This window comes from Sminthopsis crassicaudata, chromosome 2 (genome assembly GCF_048593235.1).
Source record: "Sminthopsis crassicaudata isolate SCR6 chromosome 2, ASM4859323v1, whole genome shotgun sequence".
Taxonomy (NCBI): Eukaryota; Metazoa; Chordata; class Mammalia; order Dasyuromorphia; family Dasyuridae; genus Sminthopsis; species Sminthopsis crassicaudata.
The window spans coordinates 250,916,369-250,935,736 of NC_133618.1; the positions used below are offsets into that span (position 1 = coordinate 250,916,369).

General features: G+C 43.4%; 1 protein-coding gene across 1 annotated transcript in view; it reads right to left on the reverse strand.

The window, feature by feature from the left end:
* Window positions 1-19,305, reverse strand: part of LAMA5 (laminin subunit alpha 5) — a 114,806-nt gene extending 95,501 nt beyond the window's left edge. Inside the window, exons 1-2 of the mRNA XM_074288767.1 lie at window positions 18,770-19,305; window positions 7,342-7,494 (exon numbers count right to left, since the gene is read on the reverse strand). Of these exons, the coding sequence (XP_074144868.1) occupies window positions 7,342-7,494; window positions 18,770-19,102 (486 nt within the window). The 5' untranslated portion in view covers window positions 19,103-19,305. The remainder of the gene's footprint in view (window positions 1-7,341; window positions 7,495-18,769) is intronic.
* Between the last annotated feature and the right edge of the window lie 63 nt (window positions 19,306-19,368).

Consider the following 19,368-nt stretch of genomic DNA (forward strand, 5'->3'; position numbering starts at 1 on the left):
TCATAAGATTTTTGTGAAGTCAGAAGAGATAGAATATGTAAAGTGCTTTGCAAACCTCAAAGCTCAAATTTTAGCTCTTCTCCCACTTTCCCCAGAGCCTAGCCCAAGGTTAGTACAGAAAATACCTGATAAAGACTTAATTGATTTTGAAAGAAAGAGAAAGGAGGAAAGAGTTTTCCTTTCTTAAAAAGAAAGGAGATCAAAGTTAGAATTTCCTCTGGAAATCTCCATCTCAGGAAACCACTTCATCCCCAGGAGTGAAAAATCCTGTGACCCAAGGAGGTAAAAATCAGTTACAACTTGCTTAGCATGAGTAATTTGCCAAATTGGCTTTCAGCTGGCTTTCCAGAACACAGAGACATTTCCCTTCTAGGAAGGCTCCTGTTAACCTGCTGCTGGCTCCCCCATGCCTCCTTGTCCCCACCCATCCAACTCATGAAAAACTCCAAGTCCTTGGCTTTCTTGACCCCTCTCTCTCTGACCACTTTATCCCTTCACTCTAGGCTTTTGTCATCCTCACTTATCTCCACCAAATCACCTCTCTCCCAGCCCCTAAAGCCAGGTCAGAATTGTCAGAGTCACAAGGCTTGGAATTCAAGACACTAAAATCTTGCTTCCATTTACTTCCTAATGTTCCCCCAATTCTGTCTCCCCCACCGTGGCTATTTATTGTTCCTGGCCAATACCAAGCTCATTTCTGTCTCTTATCTACCTTTATAACCATAGCCCCCATCCCACCACCACCAGGAACACCTTCTGCAATGATCTACCCAAACCCTACTCCATCTTTATCTTTTTTAACCCATCTCAATCTATAAAGGCCAGGGTTCATTTCGTACACCTCTTCCAAACAGCCTCCCCACTCTCCATCCCAGTTCCCTAGTACTTCTCCTAGCTTCCTGACCACCCACAGCACTCGCTATCCATAACCACACACTTTGGCACTGGATTACATCCCATTTTGTATTGTTCCTCTAATTACACAGCTGTCTCTTCCTAATTTACCCTGTCCCTGCTTCTCACCATGGGCCAGGAGCACAAGAGGCATCAATTTAGACTTTCTGAACTAAATTCAAGCATCTGAGGCTACAAGCCTCGTTAACAGAGGTAAAGAGCTTCTCTGAAGGACTCTGGTATAAAATAGCTTTTGAATTCTCAGACCTAACCATGGATTTTTTGTTTATAGCTTTTTATTTACAAGATATATGTATGGGTAATTTTTCAGCACTGACATTTGCAAAACCTTTTGTTCCCATTTCCCCCCCCCTTCCCTCCACCCCCTCCCCCAGATGGCAGGTTGACCAATGCATGTCTAACTATAGATTTAATCCGAAAATGGAAGAACTGCAAATCACCTTAGAGATCACATAATCCAAGTTTGTTTGTTTGTTAACCTAGGGACTTTAAACTTGTTTGTAAATATTTTGATAACCATCTTTCAATATAATTAGCTTCCTTAGTTATCCAATATATTTTGTGCATTTAAAAATATTATTCTGAAAAAAAGATCCATGGGCTTCGCCAGACTGTTAGGGGTCCATGACACAAAGAGGTTTAAGAATTCCCGATCTAATCCAAGCCCTTCTTTTTTGCTGAATGGGAGAGGGAGGCTCAGGGACTTGCCTAATGCCCACAGTACACTAGAAGCTGAAGCAAGGTGAGATCCCTGATCTGTTATCACAAGGCCAGGACTCTTTTAATCTCAAGAATCTTCTACCACACAGTCTCTCAAATAACAGTTTCCAATATACTGTCAGTCTTTATTGTGGGGGAGTAGAGAGGGAAGAAAGAAAGGAAGACATTCTTGGGGCTACACTGTCAATCAGTAAGGTGGGCTCCGAGAGGAAAGGCTGAGACAGGCCTTGTCTGGCCCTACCAGCTTCTCCCTTCTTCCCCTCCCCCACTCCAGTGGCTCCATGCCCACCTGCTTTAGCCACCCTGGGATCACCATGGAGACAGGCCATTGTGAAGCATTCAGCCAAGGCTTCCTCCCTCCCTCCTCTTCCCAGCCAACCCAGCCCTGCACGATTGGGAAGCAGTAACCTACCAGCTCAGCTAAAGTTCCCTCTGACTGAGCCCAGGACGGAGGTTGTCAGGACAGGGTTTGGAGAAACATCTTCAGCACATCTAAGTCAGTCACCAGGACCCGCTCCTGCTCCCCCCACGTGTCTTTCACCCTCTCCACTTCATTCCTGATTCATAACCACCGTCCAAATTCGGCTCCTGCTCATGACCGCTTAGGCCACAGAGCTGGAAGAAATCAGCCTGGGAGCTGGAAAGGCCTTCCTGTCATCAAGGCTAACATTCACATTTTAAAGATGAGGAAAAGTGAGGATCTAGATTTGAACTCTGACCTTCTCATTCTAAATCTCAGCTCTTTCCTACAAGACTGATATCCTGACCGTCAGAGTATTCCTTTCTGAGCTATTCTACAGAATATTGCCTGAATTAATCTAATCACTTTCCAGCCCCAAAATCTCAGTTGGTTCCCAAATGCTTATAGGATAAAGTCTCTCCTTAGCCTTATCAGTTTGGCATTCAAAGCCCCCTACAACCAAAGCCCAACCTTCTCTTCATACTGTCTCCTCCTTTTTCATATGGTCAACAATCCAGCCAACCAGCCTCTTCCCCATTTCCCAAAATACAGCATTTGCATTTATATTTCTACACCTTTGATAAACTGCTCCCCAGTCTGAGAACCTCCCCCTCCTGCACCCAACTCTGTCCTTTAGGCGAATCTCATCCAAAGTTCTTTGTTCAGCAAAGTCCCACCTCCTCCAGGAAGCTTTCCCGGCCACTCCGGGCACTGAACAAAATGCCTTGTATTATGTTTAATTCCTTTTAAATGGAGAAACCTTCTTCAAAGGAATACTACACAGCAGGGACCGTGACATAAACTTCTATGTCTTCCAAAGCACCTGACATGGCTTAGGGCCCCACAATAGGTGCTTCATAATTTTGACTGCTGAATAGATGAATTATATCTAGTCTCCCAGTGCTGAGGTTAATTTGTGTCTTCCAAACAAGTCCAACTTCCTTTCTTTTGATAAGAAAAACACTGGTTAAGGGCTAGACAGGATCTTAGGGATCATTTATACCCTAACATCATTTTACAGATAAGAGAAAATGAGGAGGCATCAAAGATGCAAAATGACTTCTTCAAGTTCACAAAGATAATAGCAGAGCTGAGAATGGACCTCTAAATTGAATGCCTTTTCTATTTAAAAAAAATAATAGTTTTTTTATTTTTCAAAATATACAAAAATATAGTTTTCAACATTCACCTATAATTGAGTGCTTTTTCTACTATAAAAGAAAACAAACATTAAATACCTATTAAGTAATTTACAAATATCATCTCATTTGGCCTTTACAAAAGCCTTTTGAGGTAAGTATAATTATTATCCCCATTTTAGTTGAAGATTCTGAGTTAAATGTTGAACACGTTGTCCAGGGTCACAGCTAATAAGTGTCTAAAGCTGGATTTGAACTCTGGTTTTCCTGACTTTAGGCCCAGGGCTCCATCTACTGTGTCACCTACCATGTCTCCCATACCATAATCCTTCTCCATATTCCTCTAATCCCCTGACTTCCAAAGCCAACAACAACAAAAAAAAATCTTCTATAATTTATATTTATGTTTGAGAATTAGGGAAGCAAGGTCATTAAAAATCTCTGAAACCTAATGATCTATGCTTCATCAAAATAACCTCAGAAATCATATCATCCAGCCATCTGTCCCTCAGTAGGCTAACACCTACCGACTTACAGACAGACAAGAATCTTTCTTTCCTCTAAAAAGTGAAGAATAAAAGGTCCATTTGAGGCTCAACACATAGTCTATACACCTGCTTCTACTGTGAGCAGGAGGTGGGGGGGGGAATCTGATGATTTTATTAGGACAGAATCTGGCTATGAAATTCCACACTATACAGAGCCATAAAACTTCCCTAAATGGAGATTTCCACCCTTTTCTCCCTAAAAAAGGGCCTATTCTTAAAAAAATTAAAACAGAACACCCTCAAAAGCCAGAAGTTCAACAGAAACTTTTAGCTCAGACAGAAAAACTATCAGATCCTGGGCAAAATCTGGAGGAAAGTAAGTTGTAGAGTAATGTCAGTATGCAAATTTGGGTAAGTACACACAAGGACTCTGGGATTGGGCCTCACCAATTCAACAGCAGATTCTGGCTGTCAACCATCAAGGCCAAGCCTTTGCCTAACCCAGCTTGCATACGCAAAACTCACCCTTCTCTGATTTCTTACCGCACCTGCCTTCCACACATTCTATCCTGACCTATATCATTTTTAGCTCCCTGGGTTTTAGACTCGTTTCCCTATTATAGTTCTCTCAGGGAAGAAATCCACGTCTCCTGAATTCCCCAAAGCACATTCCAACACAAGGACATCTCATTGTAAATATTTGATAAACATTTTCATTGCCCAATCAATATGCTAATCCTGCAATCAGGACGTTCCCAGGCGCTCAAGGTTCCCTACAGAGCCCAGAACTCCCTAGGCAAGGGATATTTCATCAAATAATCCTGTTCAAAGTTGGAGCTTGAATTGAAATGCCCAGGAGCCACACGAGATACAAGATCCCTTTATTATTCACTGCCACACTCACACATGGGGTTCAATAAGGAAAAAAGGAAAGCATCTCTGTTACAGCTGATCCTCTCAAGGGCTGGCCCTTATCAAGCAAGCATGTACAACTAGCATGACCAGTCCCTGTTATTTTCTCCCTCTCAGAGAAATCTTTCAAGGTGTGAACTAAAGACCTGACCTGTGGTCACCCAGATACTAGTCCCCTAGTGTGTGTGCGCAGGCGCACAAACCTATACAAATCACGTCCAGATGCATGCATAGAATTCCTAGTTTCCTTCAAGGCTCAGCTAAGGAGCCATCTCCTTAAGAGAAATCTTTGCTGATCTCATATTGCATGTCAGTGACACTTCCTCCTAAAATGACCTTTTATTTATTTTTCTTTTTACAGGTTATATCTCTCTTAAGGGCAATAATTGCCTTTTTAAAATTTTTGCCTCTAGAGCCAAGTACAGTGCCTTGAACACAGTTCTTGAGTTGATTGGTATTTATATTAGTTAGCATTTATGTATCATTTGTATATGATTTTAGATTTGCAAAGCATTTTACATAAACATTAGAATCTCACAACAACCCTAAGACAACCCTGCTACTTACTGCTTGTGTGACTCTGGGTAACTCACTTAAACACTGTTGCCTCAGTTTCCACACTGGAAAATGATAATCGAATTAGAATTCACACACACACACATACACACACACACACACACACACACACACACACACACACATATATATGAAAATGATAATCGAATTAGAATTCACACACACACACACATACACACACACACACACACACACACACACACACACACACATACATATATATATATATACTGCTTGCTATTCAAGTATGGATCTTCTCTTTCCCAAGTTTGCATTCCTCTCCTTTCTTTCCTCAACCCTTTTCTAAACAAAGTAGCTGGAGCTCTCAACTCCACCCTCTCTTCCATCCCAATTCTCTTGTCAAGGCTTGAAACTATTTTCTCCCCTTCTTACCAGTTTGGGCCAGGAGCAGAATCTAGGGCAGGAGAAGGAAAAAATGAATCATTCAATATGAATGGACACATACCCATGGGTAGAGGGAATAGCTAGTGAAAGGAAGCAGACAGGACGGTGCACGGACAGGATGAAGCGAGGAGACTTGACGAAGGAAGTCTATTTCCTTGCTATTGATCAATTCACATCAGGACAAGAAGGAGCTTATAGGTCATCTAATTCAGACTTCTTATTTCACAGAGGAGAAAAGGGAAGCCCCAAAGTAAAAACCATGTGTCTTTCTTTCCTTATATAAAAGAATTCTAAACCAGAGAACATAAAGCTCAAAGAACGGCTTGCTCAAGATTACACAATAAGAAAGGCAAAATCAGGACTAGAACTTTGTTTTGTTTTTTGATTCCTAATCTTCCTGACTCAACTACCTTCAGATGGAATCTTTTAATTCTAATGTCTCTCAACAGGTTAGTGCCTACTGAGCACCTGGCCCATTCTGTCCTGCAGTTAGGGATCTGAGACTCTGATGGGAGAAAGGTCATCCTATGCTGGTGGTATAAAACATAGGGCCAGATTGTGAAGACATTGCAATGTCAAGATGAAGGTCCAGACTTGATCTTGTAAGCAATGGGGAGCCATTGAGAGATTTTTTTGAGCAAAGGAAGGCCATATTCAGAGGAATACTTGAGGAAGATCAATCAATCAGCCTCTACAGGAAAAACTGGAGAGAACACAATCCTCCCCACACTATCTTAAAGTTAAAAGCAGGATGGACAATGGCCTCCTTGGGGGCCTCCTATCTGGGGCAGCCCTGTTATTTACCAGGTGATCCTTCTAAATTTTACCAGAACAACAATCCAAGGGAGACAGAGTCAAGACAATGAAACCCAGACATATTTGTAGGAAAGAACTTGACTTCCAGAGGCCCAGATAAGTTTGCTGCCTGTGCCCCAGCTACTCATAGAATGGGCTCACCTGATTCCCTCACACACAGGTATCTCTGGAATTTCCGCCTCTGTCTTGCCAATTGCCCCAGGCTGACCCCCCTCCCCTTTTCCCCCCTCCTGCATTCTATCTGCTTCCTCTGGTCATCTCCCTGGGGTCTCATCCAGTTTCCAGAACACCCATGGCCAAGTCTACGCCAGAAGAATCCATGAGAGTCATGATAAGGAAAAGGCTAGTGGTCAGATGGAGGTGAAAGGGTGGGCCCTTCTTTGGTGGTGACAGCAGGCCCTCAGCCAAGTCCTCCCTCCTCATTCAGAGAAGGCCTCTCCCAGTCAGCTGCCCCCCCCTTCACCCATGTGGTGGGGGACGTGCAGCACTGTCCCCAAAGCTCTGGCCAGGCTCTCCCCACTCAGTCCCAACAGCTTCAGGACAGCTGCCTTCATACCTCAGGGAGGGGAGGAGGGAAGGCTAGCACCTGCCCTGCTGACAGGCCTCCCATGCCAGAGGAGGGATTACTGGGGCAGGGCAGCTCTTCACCCCAGCTAGCCCAGCTGGCCAGGTTTGCTGACCACCACCAGCAGGCCGAGCAGGGACTGAAGCCATGCTTAATGCGAGGAGATGGGAGCAAGAGGAGAGATTCCTGCTACAGGAGCAGGAAAAAACAACTCCCAGGCTGCAAAGCATTAATCAAGTGACAAAATCCCACGGAAGCTATGGGAAATTTGGGAGGAGGTTGGGGAAGAAGGTGGCTCTGGGCCAATCAGCCCTGGCCCCAGGGAGAGAAGATCTTTGATCTTACCTGGCCCAGGTCGAGGGTGACATTGACTTCACTGTACTCCAAACCCCGGGAGAGTGGAGGGCTCTGCCACCATCGTTCCGTTCCATCCACTGCATTGGAGATGGGGTGAGCCTTGTTGATATTGGCTGATGTGCAGATATCACAGTATTGGCCCTAGGGATGAGGACAAGGGTCAGTGGGAAACCAGAAAAGGGAATCTGATTCCGGAGCAGCGCACAGCTCCCCCCATCATCAAACACCCTTCCTACCCTAAAACTTCGGAATGGCTCTCCAAGTACCCAAAACAGGTCCCCCGGTCCATTCTTACTTTAGGAACTGACCTTTCCCACAGGAATTCAGTGTGTAAGCAAGATAGGCAATAAAGATAAAGACTTGCTCTAAAGCTTACCAAAAACTCTTGTCTTACCACACTCCTCTGAGTTGGTAGAACAAGTATTATGATTTCCATTTTACAGAAAAGGTAATTGCGGTTAAAAACATAATTCTGAAAGTAATAGTTTCCTCAACTATAAAATAGGGATAATAGCCTCACAAGGTCAATTGAGATAACATTCACAGCAAGTTGCAATCTTTTTTTTTTTTTTAAATAATTGTTTTTTATTTTAAAAATACATGCAAAGATAGTTTCCAGCATTCACCCCCACCAATTTATAATCTTTAAAACAACCATATAAATACTACTATATTTATCATGGGGTCTATAGATTTAACCAGGTCCTTAACGACAGGAAAAAAAAAAAAAGATAAAGAAAATCCTAGTCCTAATTAGAATTTGAGTATATTGAGGGCTGGGACTGTGACATTTTCCCTTAATTTCTAAATAACACAGCTAACCACAAAACCTGGCATGTGGAAATTGGGAATTTAGGACTTGTTGACTGCACATTTGTCACAATGCCAAATAAATTCCCTAGAGTTAATTTTCACTTAATATGTTGATCACGATAGTTTCCCACAAATGTTTTTAGTTCATGGTCCAAGGGACAAAAAGCCCAAAGGCTACCCACTTTACTGCTGGTAAACATCCCTGCCAGCAGAGGAAAAATACCTTCAGCAGCATAAATACAAGTGTAGAGATAAAGGGGGTCAGGATGATTTGTTTGGTAAGAACTCTGTGATCAGAATCTGGACCCCTCAGTTATGTGGTCTCCCTGTGCTGCTCCCAATCATTTCCCTTCTCTCTCCCCATCTGTAAAACGAAAGGGTTTGGTTAGATGGTCACTTCTAGCTTTGTCGTTCTGTGATCTATATAGGAGTCTACAAGACCAGAATTCTGGTTTCAGATGCACAGGCCAGGTGATACCAAAAGTCAATCATTAATTCTTGCCAGAAACTAAAGTGCAGGCACAGTCACTTCATAAAAAACATCCTCCAAACGACCGGCTTCACTCGCCACAGCAGAGACCCTGGGCTTCACTCGCTAGGCCAGAGACCCTGGACCAAGAACCTCAAGACTCAAAAAGCAGGTTTTATTGGACATTCACTGGACGCTCTCCAGTGGTAGTTAATGCTGATGCTCAGGAAACTGGCAAATAATTACCTTCTCAGAGTCGTTATCTCACTTCCTTCACCTCTATGCAAGGAAAGCTAAGCCTGAATCCTTACAACCCAAGGACAGTGACTCCTTAAAAGAGAGGGAAATGGTTCCTGTTGGGAACTGAGAAGATACTGTTTACTAAGGTGGATAAAACTAGTATTAATATCCATCAAGTTCCTAATCTTCAATCAGCCTTTAAAACTTCCCTGCTGCGGGAGCAATAAAGCTCTTTTTTAAAGCAAAGGGAGTGAGGATTATGGTTTCCAGAGAAACAAGAATTAAGATGTTACAATCTCAAACAAACAAACAACAAAAACCTCCTGGAAGAGGCCAAAGGAAAGTCTCATTTTCCCTGTACTTTGCCACTGCTGTACTGGGATTGTGGTTGATAATCTCCCCCTTATCTGGCAAAAATCTACAACATGTATGGGGCCCAGCGAGGGGAGAACATCAGGCATTCAGAGTCCCACGCTACACCAGGCACTAAGCAGAGGGGTGGGGGGCTGGAGAGACCACCAATTGCCTGGTCTCAGTGAGAGAGGTTAGAGAAAAGCAGCTCTGAGAGGACTTCAGCTACAAGCTATTCAACATACTGGGGTAATACTTACAAAGTACCTACTGTGAGATCAGCCCCAAGCAAAGAAACACAGGAAAAAAAACTAATGAAGCCCTCAGAAATGGAAGAAAGTTAGTGCTGGAAAGGACCCCAAAAATCCCAACATGATATACTTGTAATGAACAAGTTTGAAGAAGACATAAGAAAAATCACCTCAATCAGAGATCACAGTGTTCTTGTTATATTTGTGGATTACATTTACAGAACTTTTTTTTAATCCTTGTTACAATTGCAGATTTACAAGTAGGGGAACAAGGAGAGGCATATTTGCTTCTCCTCTCCCCTCCCCCAAAAGAGTGCTTTCCTTTGGTATCATTTTACAGATGAGGATATGAAGGTTCACTCAAGAGATGGCTCTTCCTTCAGGGAGCTCAGAGCTCCTTGAAGGCACAGGGACAGTACTGCAGCCTTTCCATGTATCCTTAGTATTTAGCACAAGGTTTGGCACATAGTAGGCGTTTAATAACTGCTGACTGGCTGACAGTCTAGCTCAAAAATTCGACATCTTTCTTGCATCATGGACAGCTTTGGCATTCTGGTGAAGGGTGTAGACTTCTTTTTTTCAGAATAGACTTTCTGCCTACAATCATAATTGAAGGAAATGCTAAATTTCAGTTAGAAGATGGCGAAAATAAAGATATATTTTTTTTCCCCTCTATCCAAGCAGATTGTAGGTTAAGAATCCCTGATTCTTTATGAAGCTGTGGAAGAACAAATGTGATTGGTCCACAACTTCTAGATCTCACAGTCTAGAAGCCTAGGTGGCTCTCCAGATATAAAGATTTTCTGCAAAAACATCATCTGTCCTCCACACTTTCAGGGCAACAAGTCCCAAGCACTCAAGCCTTCCCTGAAAAGGGACACCCATGCAACAATTCTCAGAAGTCCAGGGAGGAAGGTATAGGTAAAGTCTTGGTTTACCAATTAGGACTCTGAGAATAAGACCAGGGAATCAGATTACTTGTTGAGCCCCATTTGGGGGTCTCATAACTCAGTGTAGAGGGTGGTGAAATTATGATGTATTATCAGTAAATGTTGGATTTGTATATCTATTACACACATACATACACACACACCTGGGGTCACGTAAAAAATTCCCAGGCAAAAAGGGGTCTCAAGTGGAAAAAAGTTTAGGAAGCCCTCTCCTAGAAGAACCTAGGCCCAGCCTACTCCCACAAACAGTACAAATATGATATTTTGACAAATAGAAGTAAAACAATCTGTAACCATAGGTATGTTCCAGCCTTGGGGACAGCAGCTTCCTCTGGCTCGTGTGTCTATCTCTTGAATTCTTAGGCAATAGGGGCCACAAAGAGGGAAAAAAAAATATCCAAATTTCTCTCCTTCCCTCTCTGCAGAAACCAGACCCTTGAAAAAGAGAGGCAGATATTCAGAGGGAACCAGAGCCAGTAGGACTGGAAATTCAGATTAAACAAACCATGTCAATCAAGTACTTAGAAGGCCCAGATCAGGTTGCAAAAATTCTTTCTACCTTCCTTCCCTATTCCACCCCCAACCATTGCTGCCACACTGTGTTAAAGGTGACTGAAGGAAAATGTAGTCTCCCCATTGTTCAAGGTATTGCCCATCAATTGTTCAAACTTCACTATCTACAAATGAATCTGGGCAGTTAAAGGAAATAAAAATCTCCCTTCTCCACCTGGGAAGATAGAATTCATACATGTAAATCAACTGTCTGATATTAACAAGTAATAGATAAAAGAGAGATCACTGGATACTGAAATAATTAGGTGGGATTGTTTTAAGCTTTGCCTTAAAGGATGGATAAGGTTGAGGAGATTCATGGGCCACAAGTGGCCAAAGCAAAAGGCAAGAGTTCAAAATGTCTCATCTAGGGTAACAAATGCCCCTGTTTCCAGCTGGAATCTAGAAGAAAAAATACTGGAATGGGGATCAGGAGATTTGGGTTCTAGTTCTTCTGACTGGCTTCCTGAGGTCCTTTACCTCTGTTCCCATGTATAAAATGGGAATACTCCCTATTCTGTCTACCACATAGAGTACTATAAGGATCAAATAAAGAGTGAGGACAAAAGAATTCCCTCCTCCTCCCCTCCAGTTATTGGATGTTGGGGAAAATTTGGGACTACATATGCACTAAGTTCCAATAATTTCAGATAAGTCTTCCTGCTGCACCCCCTTCCCCACCCTCAGACTTCTTCCCACCATTCTCAGCTGCCTCCCTCCTCCCCTTCCAGCCCTTGCACATTCCCCAAGGGCCATTACGCCAGGAACATCTCAGAACTGAAGCGTTGGCTCTGCCAGCAACAGGACTGCTGCTGTAAGGAAGCAAGAGTCACAGATAAGGACTTCCCCTCTGTGATTCATCGTCTTGGTGCAAAGGGATCCCAGAACTCACTCAGCATCTGACTTCAGCCACTTCTGAAATCTTGATGTTCCTCCCACAACCCTCTGCAGCCAAACCTGCTTCCCATGGGAAACAAGGAAACCTTGCACTCAAGCCCTGAGACTGTCCGTCCCCACCAAGTGCCCCTTGTCTGGGATCCTGCCAGGCCATCACTCCCCTCAGCATGCCACATAATTAGGCTTTTTCTTGATTCTAAGTGTTTTCCTCTAAGGGTCCCTCCTGCTTGTTCCTCTCTCTATCCTAACCCAATCTATCCTTCAAAGTCCTATGTACTTTGAGAAATCTTTTTACTATTCTAACCCACAGTGGCATCTTTCTCTGAATTCCTACATCCCTGACTCTCTGTGCCATGAGTTCTTGAGTATCATTAGGACCGGGAAAACAATATGTCTGTTTCCTAAATTCGAACTGTTGCAAACTGCTCTCTGACTTTCACAGCAGATATCCCAGAGGAATGATCTAAGGAGGAATAAGAATGACTAGAAGTTACTCTGCCCTACCAGACAGTAGACAGTGTACTAAACTTGGGATTCAGGAAGACCTGTACTCCTAACACTCACACACTGTATGAAGAAGAACAAGTCATTGTTTGACATTTAAATCTTTCACACCCTAGGCATCTTCCTCTGTCTAACCTCCTACAAGAAGCCTTGTGGTCCTGTTAGCAGTGCTTTCTCCTGGTGATCACCTTCAATTTACACTGTCCACATTTTGGAGGCACAGTATTTTACAAAAGACCCATGTTTTTTGCCTTTCCTTGAACTCTTGTACTTAGCACAATGCCTAGCATATGGAAAGCATTTACTATATTCTTGTTGACTTGCTGCTAAACTCTTTAGGTTTCCCCATTTATGATATGAGAAGGTCCTTTCCAGTTCTAGATCTATGATCCTTTGTTCCATTTAGCGTAGACTTATGGGAGCTCAAGATGAAGCTCAAAGAGTCACCACTTAGTTATCCACGTGTAACTTATCTGTAACATCTATTTAATCCAAAGCTCACTTCCCCACAGCAGGATATCCCTCTGGATCACTTCTCTGATATTGGTCAATATGAACTAACAAATATATAATATATAAATACACACAAAGCCCATATAATATTTTTATATCGGCTTCAGCCAGAACAGAACTTGTAAAGTAAAAGGGAGCACAGAATATGTTTTCTCAATGTCAGATCCAAAGGATACAGTGCTCTGGGTTCTCTGGAGCTGAAGACAGAAAACCTGGGTTTGAATCTCAGTTAAAATGCTTGGGTGACTGGACAAAGAACTTACTTTGCCTACCTGGAATGTTTAGTACAGTATATAATAGGTACTTAAGAGATATTTTCTAATAATAATAGAGGTTGGACAGTGGCATCTCAAGACCTTTCTATTGTTAAACAAAAATGAGCCTATTTTTCTCTTTACTACAGTAGAGCACAGAGAATTTATTCCAGCTTTTAAATGTAATCCACCCAAAATGGATGGTCCACTGTCTCCTTTTATTCATAGTAAGGGAGCTAGGCTGAGAACAGCCGCTTCTGAAATAAAGCCAAATGTCTGTATGTCTATTTAGCTGTCCTCAAAAACAAAGAGTCCCATTTGAGGCAGGTACATGGATGATCATCATTCTCCCATCTCAAGGAGTTATTGTTTCTTTAACCCTTAGGTTTCCTCCTATTATAGGAGGAGTTCACAATTTTAAAGATTGATTTTTTTTCCAAGAACCATGATTTGCAGGTGAGAAGGAGGTAGAAAAGAACAGGCAAGAGAAACAAAATAACATAGGAGAGGAGAAATAATACCAACTGCTTCAACAAACTTTATTTCTGCTATCTGCTACCTTTGTGACTATGGGAAACTGGAATCCCCTCTGGCCTCAGTTTCCTTATGTATAAATAGGAGTAATAAAATAAATGTAATAAAAAAATTTGAGTTCCTCCTACATACAAGAGAAAAGTAACTAAATCCTAGAAAACCTAGAGTTTTCAGATGGCAAAACAAGAAGAGATGCTCATACTTTTACATCAAACTGATTGAATATCACTGATTAAAAAAAAAACTCATATCCAGGATATAGAGGAAACTGACATAGAAGGCCAAGAGCCATTCCCCAAAAGATAAGGGACCAAAGGAGTTGAATATTTTCAAAAGACCTGAAAATTAATACTGACCCAAAATAGAGAAATTCAAATAAAAAAAAAATACAGTTTCTTCACACACCAGCAAGGTGGTAAAGATGACAAATGAAATGGTAAGTACTAAAAGGGGCTGTGGAAAGACAGGCACATGGGTAAATTATTAGTTGAGCTGCCAATCAGTCCAATCATTCATGGAAACAATTTGTAATTTTAGTTTTTAAAAAAGTCATTAATTGTACCTACATTTTAATCCAGAACTCCCCACATTACCCTAAGGAGAGTAATGACAGAAAAATCTAATAGATAAACAAAACATTTACATGGCTCCTTTTTTGAGGCAGGAAAGGACTAGATAAAAAGCCTGTAAATTGGAGAATACTTAAACCAACTTCATGTCTTTGCTCCCATAGTTCTGATATGAATCCCAATTATATTTCAAAGGCTACTTACTGCCTCTAGGAAACCCTTCTTGACTATTCCAAGCTGTTCACTAGATCATAGATTTAAAGCTGGAAAGATTTTTTTCCTGAGCCAATAGCACTTATTTTTTTCCCATTTAATATTATTATTATGTGAAAATGGTATGCTTTGATCTGATTCAGACTCTATAATTCTTTCTCTGGATGTGAACAGCATTTTTCCTCATGAATTTTTTGGAATTGTCTTAAATCATTGCTGAGAGTAGGTAAATCAATCATAGTTAATCATCATACAACATAGCTGTTAGTATGTACAATTTATTGATTCTGCTCACTTTACTTAGTATCAGATCATGTAAATCTTTCCATGTTTTTCTTAAATCTGCCTGCCAAATTTTTCTCCCTCTCTCCCCTCCACCCCCCTCTCCAAGACATCAAGCATTCTGAAATAGGCTAAACATACTTCCATAGATGGAAGAGATCTTAAGAGGCCATTTAGTTCAATTATCTCATTTTACTTATGAGGAAATAATTCCAGAAAGGTTGTCCAGGGTCACACAGGTGAGTAATTGAGACAGGATTTGAACTCACATCCTATGTCTCCAGAGACAGTATTCTTTCTGGTAGATTATGACAATTCTGCTGTCTCTTTTCTCTGAACCTTTGACATCCCTGAAGGTCTGTATTACACAATATTAGGCACAATCATAACCAAGAAAGAAGAATTTGCAGATTAATTAGTAGAATGTTATTGCTCTGCTCCATGAGCAAGCAGGATTGCAGCAGCTCAAAAGAAACATGAGACATGCAAATTTAGAAATATTTCAACTCCAAATGTTTGTATGTACTATTTGTACCCAAACTGAGGTAGAGCCTTCTGAGCTCCTATTGGTCTGATTAGCCACAGCTGGACACAATGTACCTTGACCCTAATACAGTGATGTCATTTTGGTCCTCTTTGAGAATGAAGAACAACCAAGCAAGAATAAATAAGAAGCATTCAAAGAAACAAGGATTTGTACAAATTAATGCAGAATGAAATAAGTAGAACCAGAATAATATATTCAATGACAGCAATATGAATTTTAAAAAAAACTAAACAAACAATAAAAGGAAACCACATTAGAACAGTAATTGCAATAATAAATCTTGGTCCTGGACAAGAGATAATGAAATCTAGCTTCCTCCTCTAAGAAGTTGGGACCTACAATAGCAGAATGTTGTAGATACTGTCAGATGAGGGGACTAGAAGCTATTTTCACTTAATTGTTTCTCTTCAGTACAACTGAGGGATCAGGTGTCCAGAAATAATGTGATATAAAAATAAAAATTATTTTTAAAGTAAAAGATAAGAAAAAGTGAAGAAAAAAATTTTCATTTTCCTGACTTCCTTTTTGTTGGAAAAGAAAAGTTCTGTCCTCACTTATGCTGCTCCTTCCTCCAACAGCCCCAGAACTAATTCCTAGAACAAAGATTGACTAATATATATTGAGAAAAGCCAGGGTTATTGGAGTCAGAGATTCTGGTTTCAATCCCTATTTTGCCACTTGCTACCTGTGTAATCTCAGACAAAATCACTTTCCCTCTCTGGGCTTTGTTTTCTCAATCAGGAAATGAGACTGAGTCAGAGTATCTGTGATGTGCCTTTCAATCTAAATCAATAACACCACAATTGTCCCATGAAACTATATACCCTGCCCATCCCAGCCCACAGTGGATTGCTTTCCTCAGAACTTCTTACACTCCCAAGGTGTTAAATATCCAAATAGTTTCATGAGGCTCCTTCTACTATCTTTAAGGACAGGAACCCCAGAGTTTCTCCCCAAGAGTAAGAGAAAAGCTAAGGAGATGAAACATTTATGGACTCCTCTTCGTTTCTTCCACAGTATCTTCTCATAGGGTTCATTAGTTTCTCACAGCACAACTGTTAACTGTATACATGCTATTGAACACAGAATGTAAACTCTCTCAGAGCAGTAACTCTCGTTTTATTGTTTGGATCCTTAGAGCTCAGCTTAATAAGTATTTAAATGTTTTTGAATGACTAAATGTTTATATTGATCAGTATCCAATAATCTTAAATTGTAGTATTATTACTTGGGATAATACCATGTGGCATATTTAGGAAATGATAAAGATTTTAAACATCAAATACATTATCCTTAGTCAAGGAGAAGAAGAGTGAGGGAAATGACTAGCTGGTGGAGACACAATCTCTATGAGCCTCAATTTTTTCACTTGGCTAAAAAAATTAAAAGCTTACAGCTCTCTTACAGCTCCTCCTCCTGATGATCATAACAAGAACAGAAAGGGGAAAGCTGGGGAGGTTCATCTTTGAGTGACTCAACTCTGCACAGGACCATGACAGAGAACCATGGATTCAGGGGTAGAAGAAACCTCAGAGGTCATTCGGTCTAACTCCATTTTATAGGATGAGGAAACTGAGTCTTACAGAGGTGAGTAACTTCTCAAGCTATGACAGATAAGTGGCAGAAGTGAATTTGAACTCAGATCCTGAGACTTAAAATCCAGTACATCCTACCATACTGCTGTGCACACTGCAGCAAATTCATGGGACTCTGGGATGTAAAGCTCAAAGTGGCCTTGGATGTCATCTAGTCTAAGTTTCTCATTTTACAGAAGAAGGAAATTGAGGTTCTAGGAGGCTAAGCGGCTTGCCCAGGGGCCACAGAGTAAGTGTCTGAGTAACCCAGGTTATCCTAACTCCAATTCTGGCTCTATCAGCTAACCACAAGGACTCCCCCTATTCAATTCACCAGTCACTGTTAGGCAATGGGGTAAAGAGATTAAAAAGGAGGCAGGCCTGTGGTTAAAAAGCCTATCTCTACTGGAAGAGAAGATAGGAAGATATACACAATACTTAACAAAAGTAAAAAGGAAAGTGCTTCTAAGAAGTTTTGCGGAAATAATACAAATAACAGGAGGAATCAAAAAATGCCTCATGAAGAAAGCAGCATTGAGTTGAGCTAGGAAAGGAGGCCAGGATTCTAAGAAGACCAAGGGAAGGAAGGGAGGCATTTTGCATAGAGAGGTGACAGACAGAACAGGCAGAGGAGGAAGAGTCCTTCCTCTAACCCAGCTCTCTATCCAGCTCTCTAGAGTTAGGCCCTTTGAAGATGATAAATGCTTCCATTACCCCTCTCTGATGCCAGAGCTATCTATTCTCTTCCAGAAGAGAATGGGGGGGGGGCAGCAGTAGGATGATACATTTTTATTCTTCCATTTCATTTGCTACTCAAAAGCAGCATGATGGAAGAAAAGAAAGGGTGTGAGGAGAGAGAACTTCAGGACAATCCTCGGCCAAAGAGCCCTCCAGAAGAGATCCTGGTGTCATAGAATAGGCCCTACTCCCAAATCCCCCCCCCCCCTTCATGCCGGGGAGAGCAAAGCTTCCAGGACAGATCCTCGTTCTCCGGGTGTTGCAAGGGAGTAGGAAGCCTCAGTCTAAGCCCAGAGAGCCGGTCTCAGCCTCTGCCCAGGATCAGACTAGGGTTCCCAGGCTCCTCGGGCCCCCTGCTCTATGCCCTGGCTCCCACCGAGGCCAGAATGATTTTGGACAGAGGAAGAGTCTCTAGTTTGCTGAGAGAAATCGGCCTCCAAAGTTCTCATCCCGAAGTCCTGCGGGGGAAGTTTTGAAGTTTAACTTAGTCCCTGTGGACACGTTAGCCCGTTTTGACTAGGGCGATAACTGCTCCACTTGCTGCTTCTGAATCTGGAGCACTCTCCAACATTCCGGCTCGAGGTGGAAAGTGAAGTGGTTTCTGAATTTCCCCCAAGCTCAGCCCCTTTCGACTTAAAAGGACAGCACCAGCGGCCCCCTCCTTCCAAAGGGCCGGCGTCAGCGGGGCAGCAGCCTTTCCCGAAGCCTCGGAGACTTGGGGGGAATGCCAAGGCGCTCCGCGGCCTTTTAATCTGTTCCCATGATGGGCCGACCAAGATTCCCTACAACAGGTTCCTGCGGCACGTCCCGGACTTAACCCTCTCCGCCTCCCTCCTTCCCACTTCTCGGGAAGAAAATGCTAATGAACCCAGAAGCCGGGGAGGCCGAAGAACCCAACTAGCTTTTCGACTCCCGCTGGGCGCCCAGCTCAGGGGGATCACTTTCCGCTCAAGTGAGCCGAACGTGCCCCAGGGCTCCGGGAGGTACAGCTCTCGGTCCTCCGCCCCCGCCCACCCGCCTGCACACAAGCCCACAGCCCGACCCCGAAGCTGGGGAGGAGAGCCCAGCCCCCGGGAGAGATCTGCCCCCCCCCCCAGACGGAAACAGGTAGCCGGCCCGGGAGTCCCACTAGCCCAAACTGAGCCCCGCGCCGGACTCGCCTCACCTGGATGGTCTGGTTGGGGTCTCCGCCAGCCACCGGCCCCCCTACTAGCTTGCAGTAAAGGTCCTCTGTGGGCCTGGGGGGGCCCCGCGCTCCGGCCGGCGCCTCCTCGCCGCAAGTGGCAGACGCCGAGATGCGGGTGCCTTCGGCCAGGTTGAAGTAGGGCGGGTGTAGGCTGAAGCCGCCGCCGGCCCCATCACCCCGGCTGCTTCTGCTTTCGGCCCCGGCCTCGGGCGCCCCAGCCCCGCCGCGGAGAAGCAGCAGCAGAGGCCACAGGAGGGACAGCGCGCAGAGAGGCGCGTCCCCCCGGCGGTGCCCGGCTCCCCCCCTCGCCATCTTCTCGGGGGGCGGCGGCGGGCGCTGGGACCGGACTAGCTGGGAAAGAGGAAGGGGCTCTTGGCTCAGAGAGGAGCCGCGGCGCACCTCGCGGGCATCCGAGAAGTAAACGAATATACGCGCTAAATGCGGGAGCCGAACTTTCTCCGGCCGCGCTGCGCTCCCTCCCGCGCCTTCTCCCAAAGCTCTCCAGCTAGCCCCGGGCCAAGAGGGCGGGCAGGATCACTTAATCCGGGGAGGAGGCTTCGAGCTGTCTCCGCCCCCTC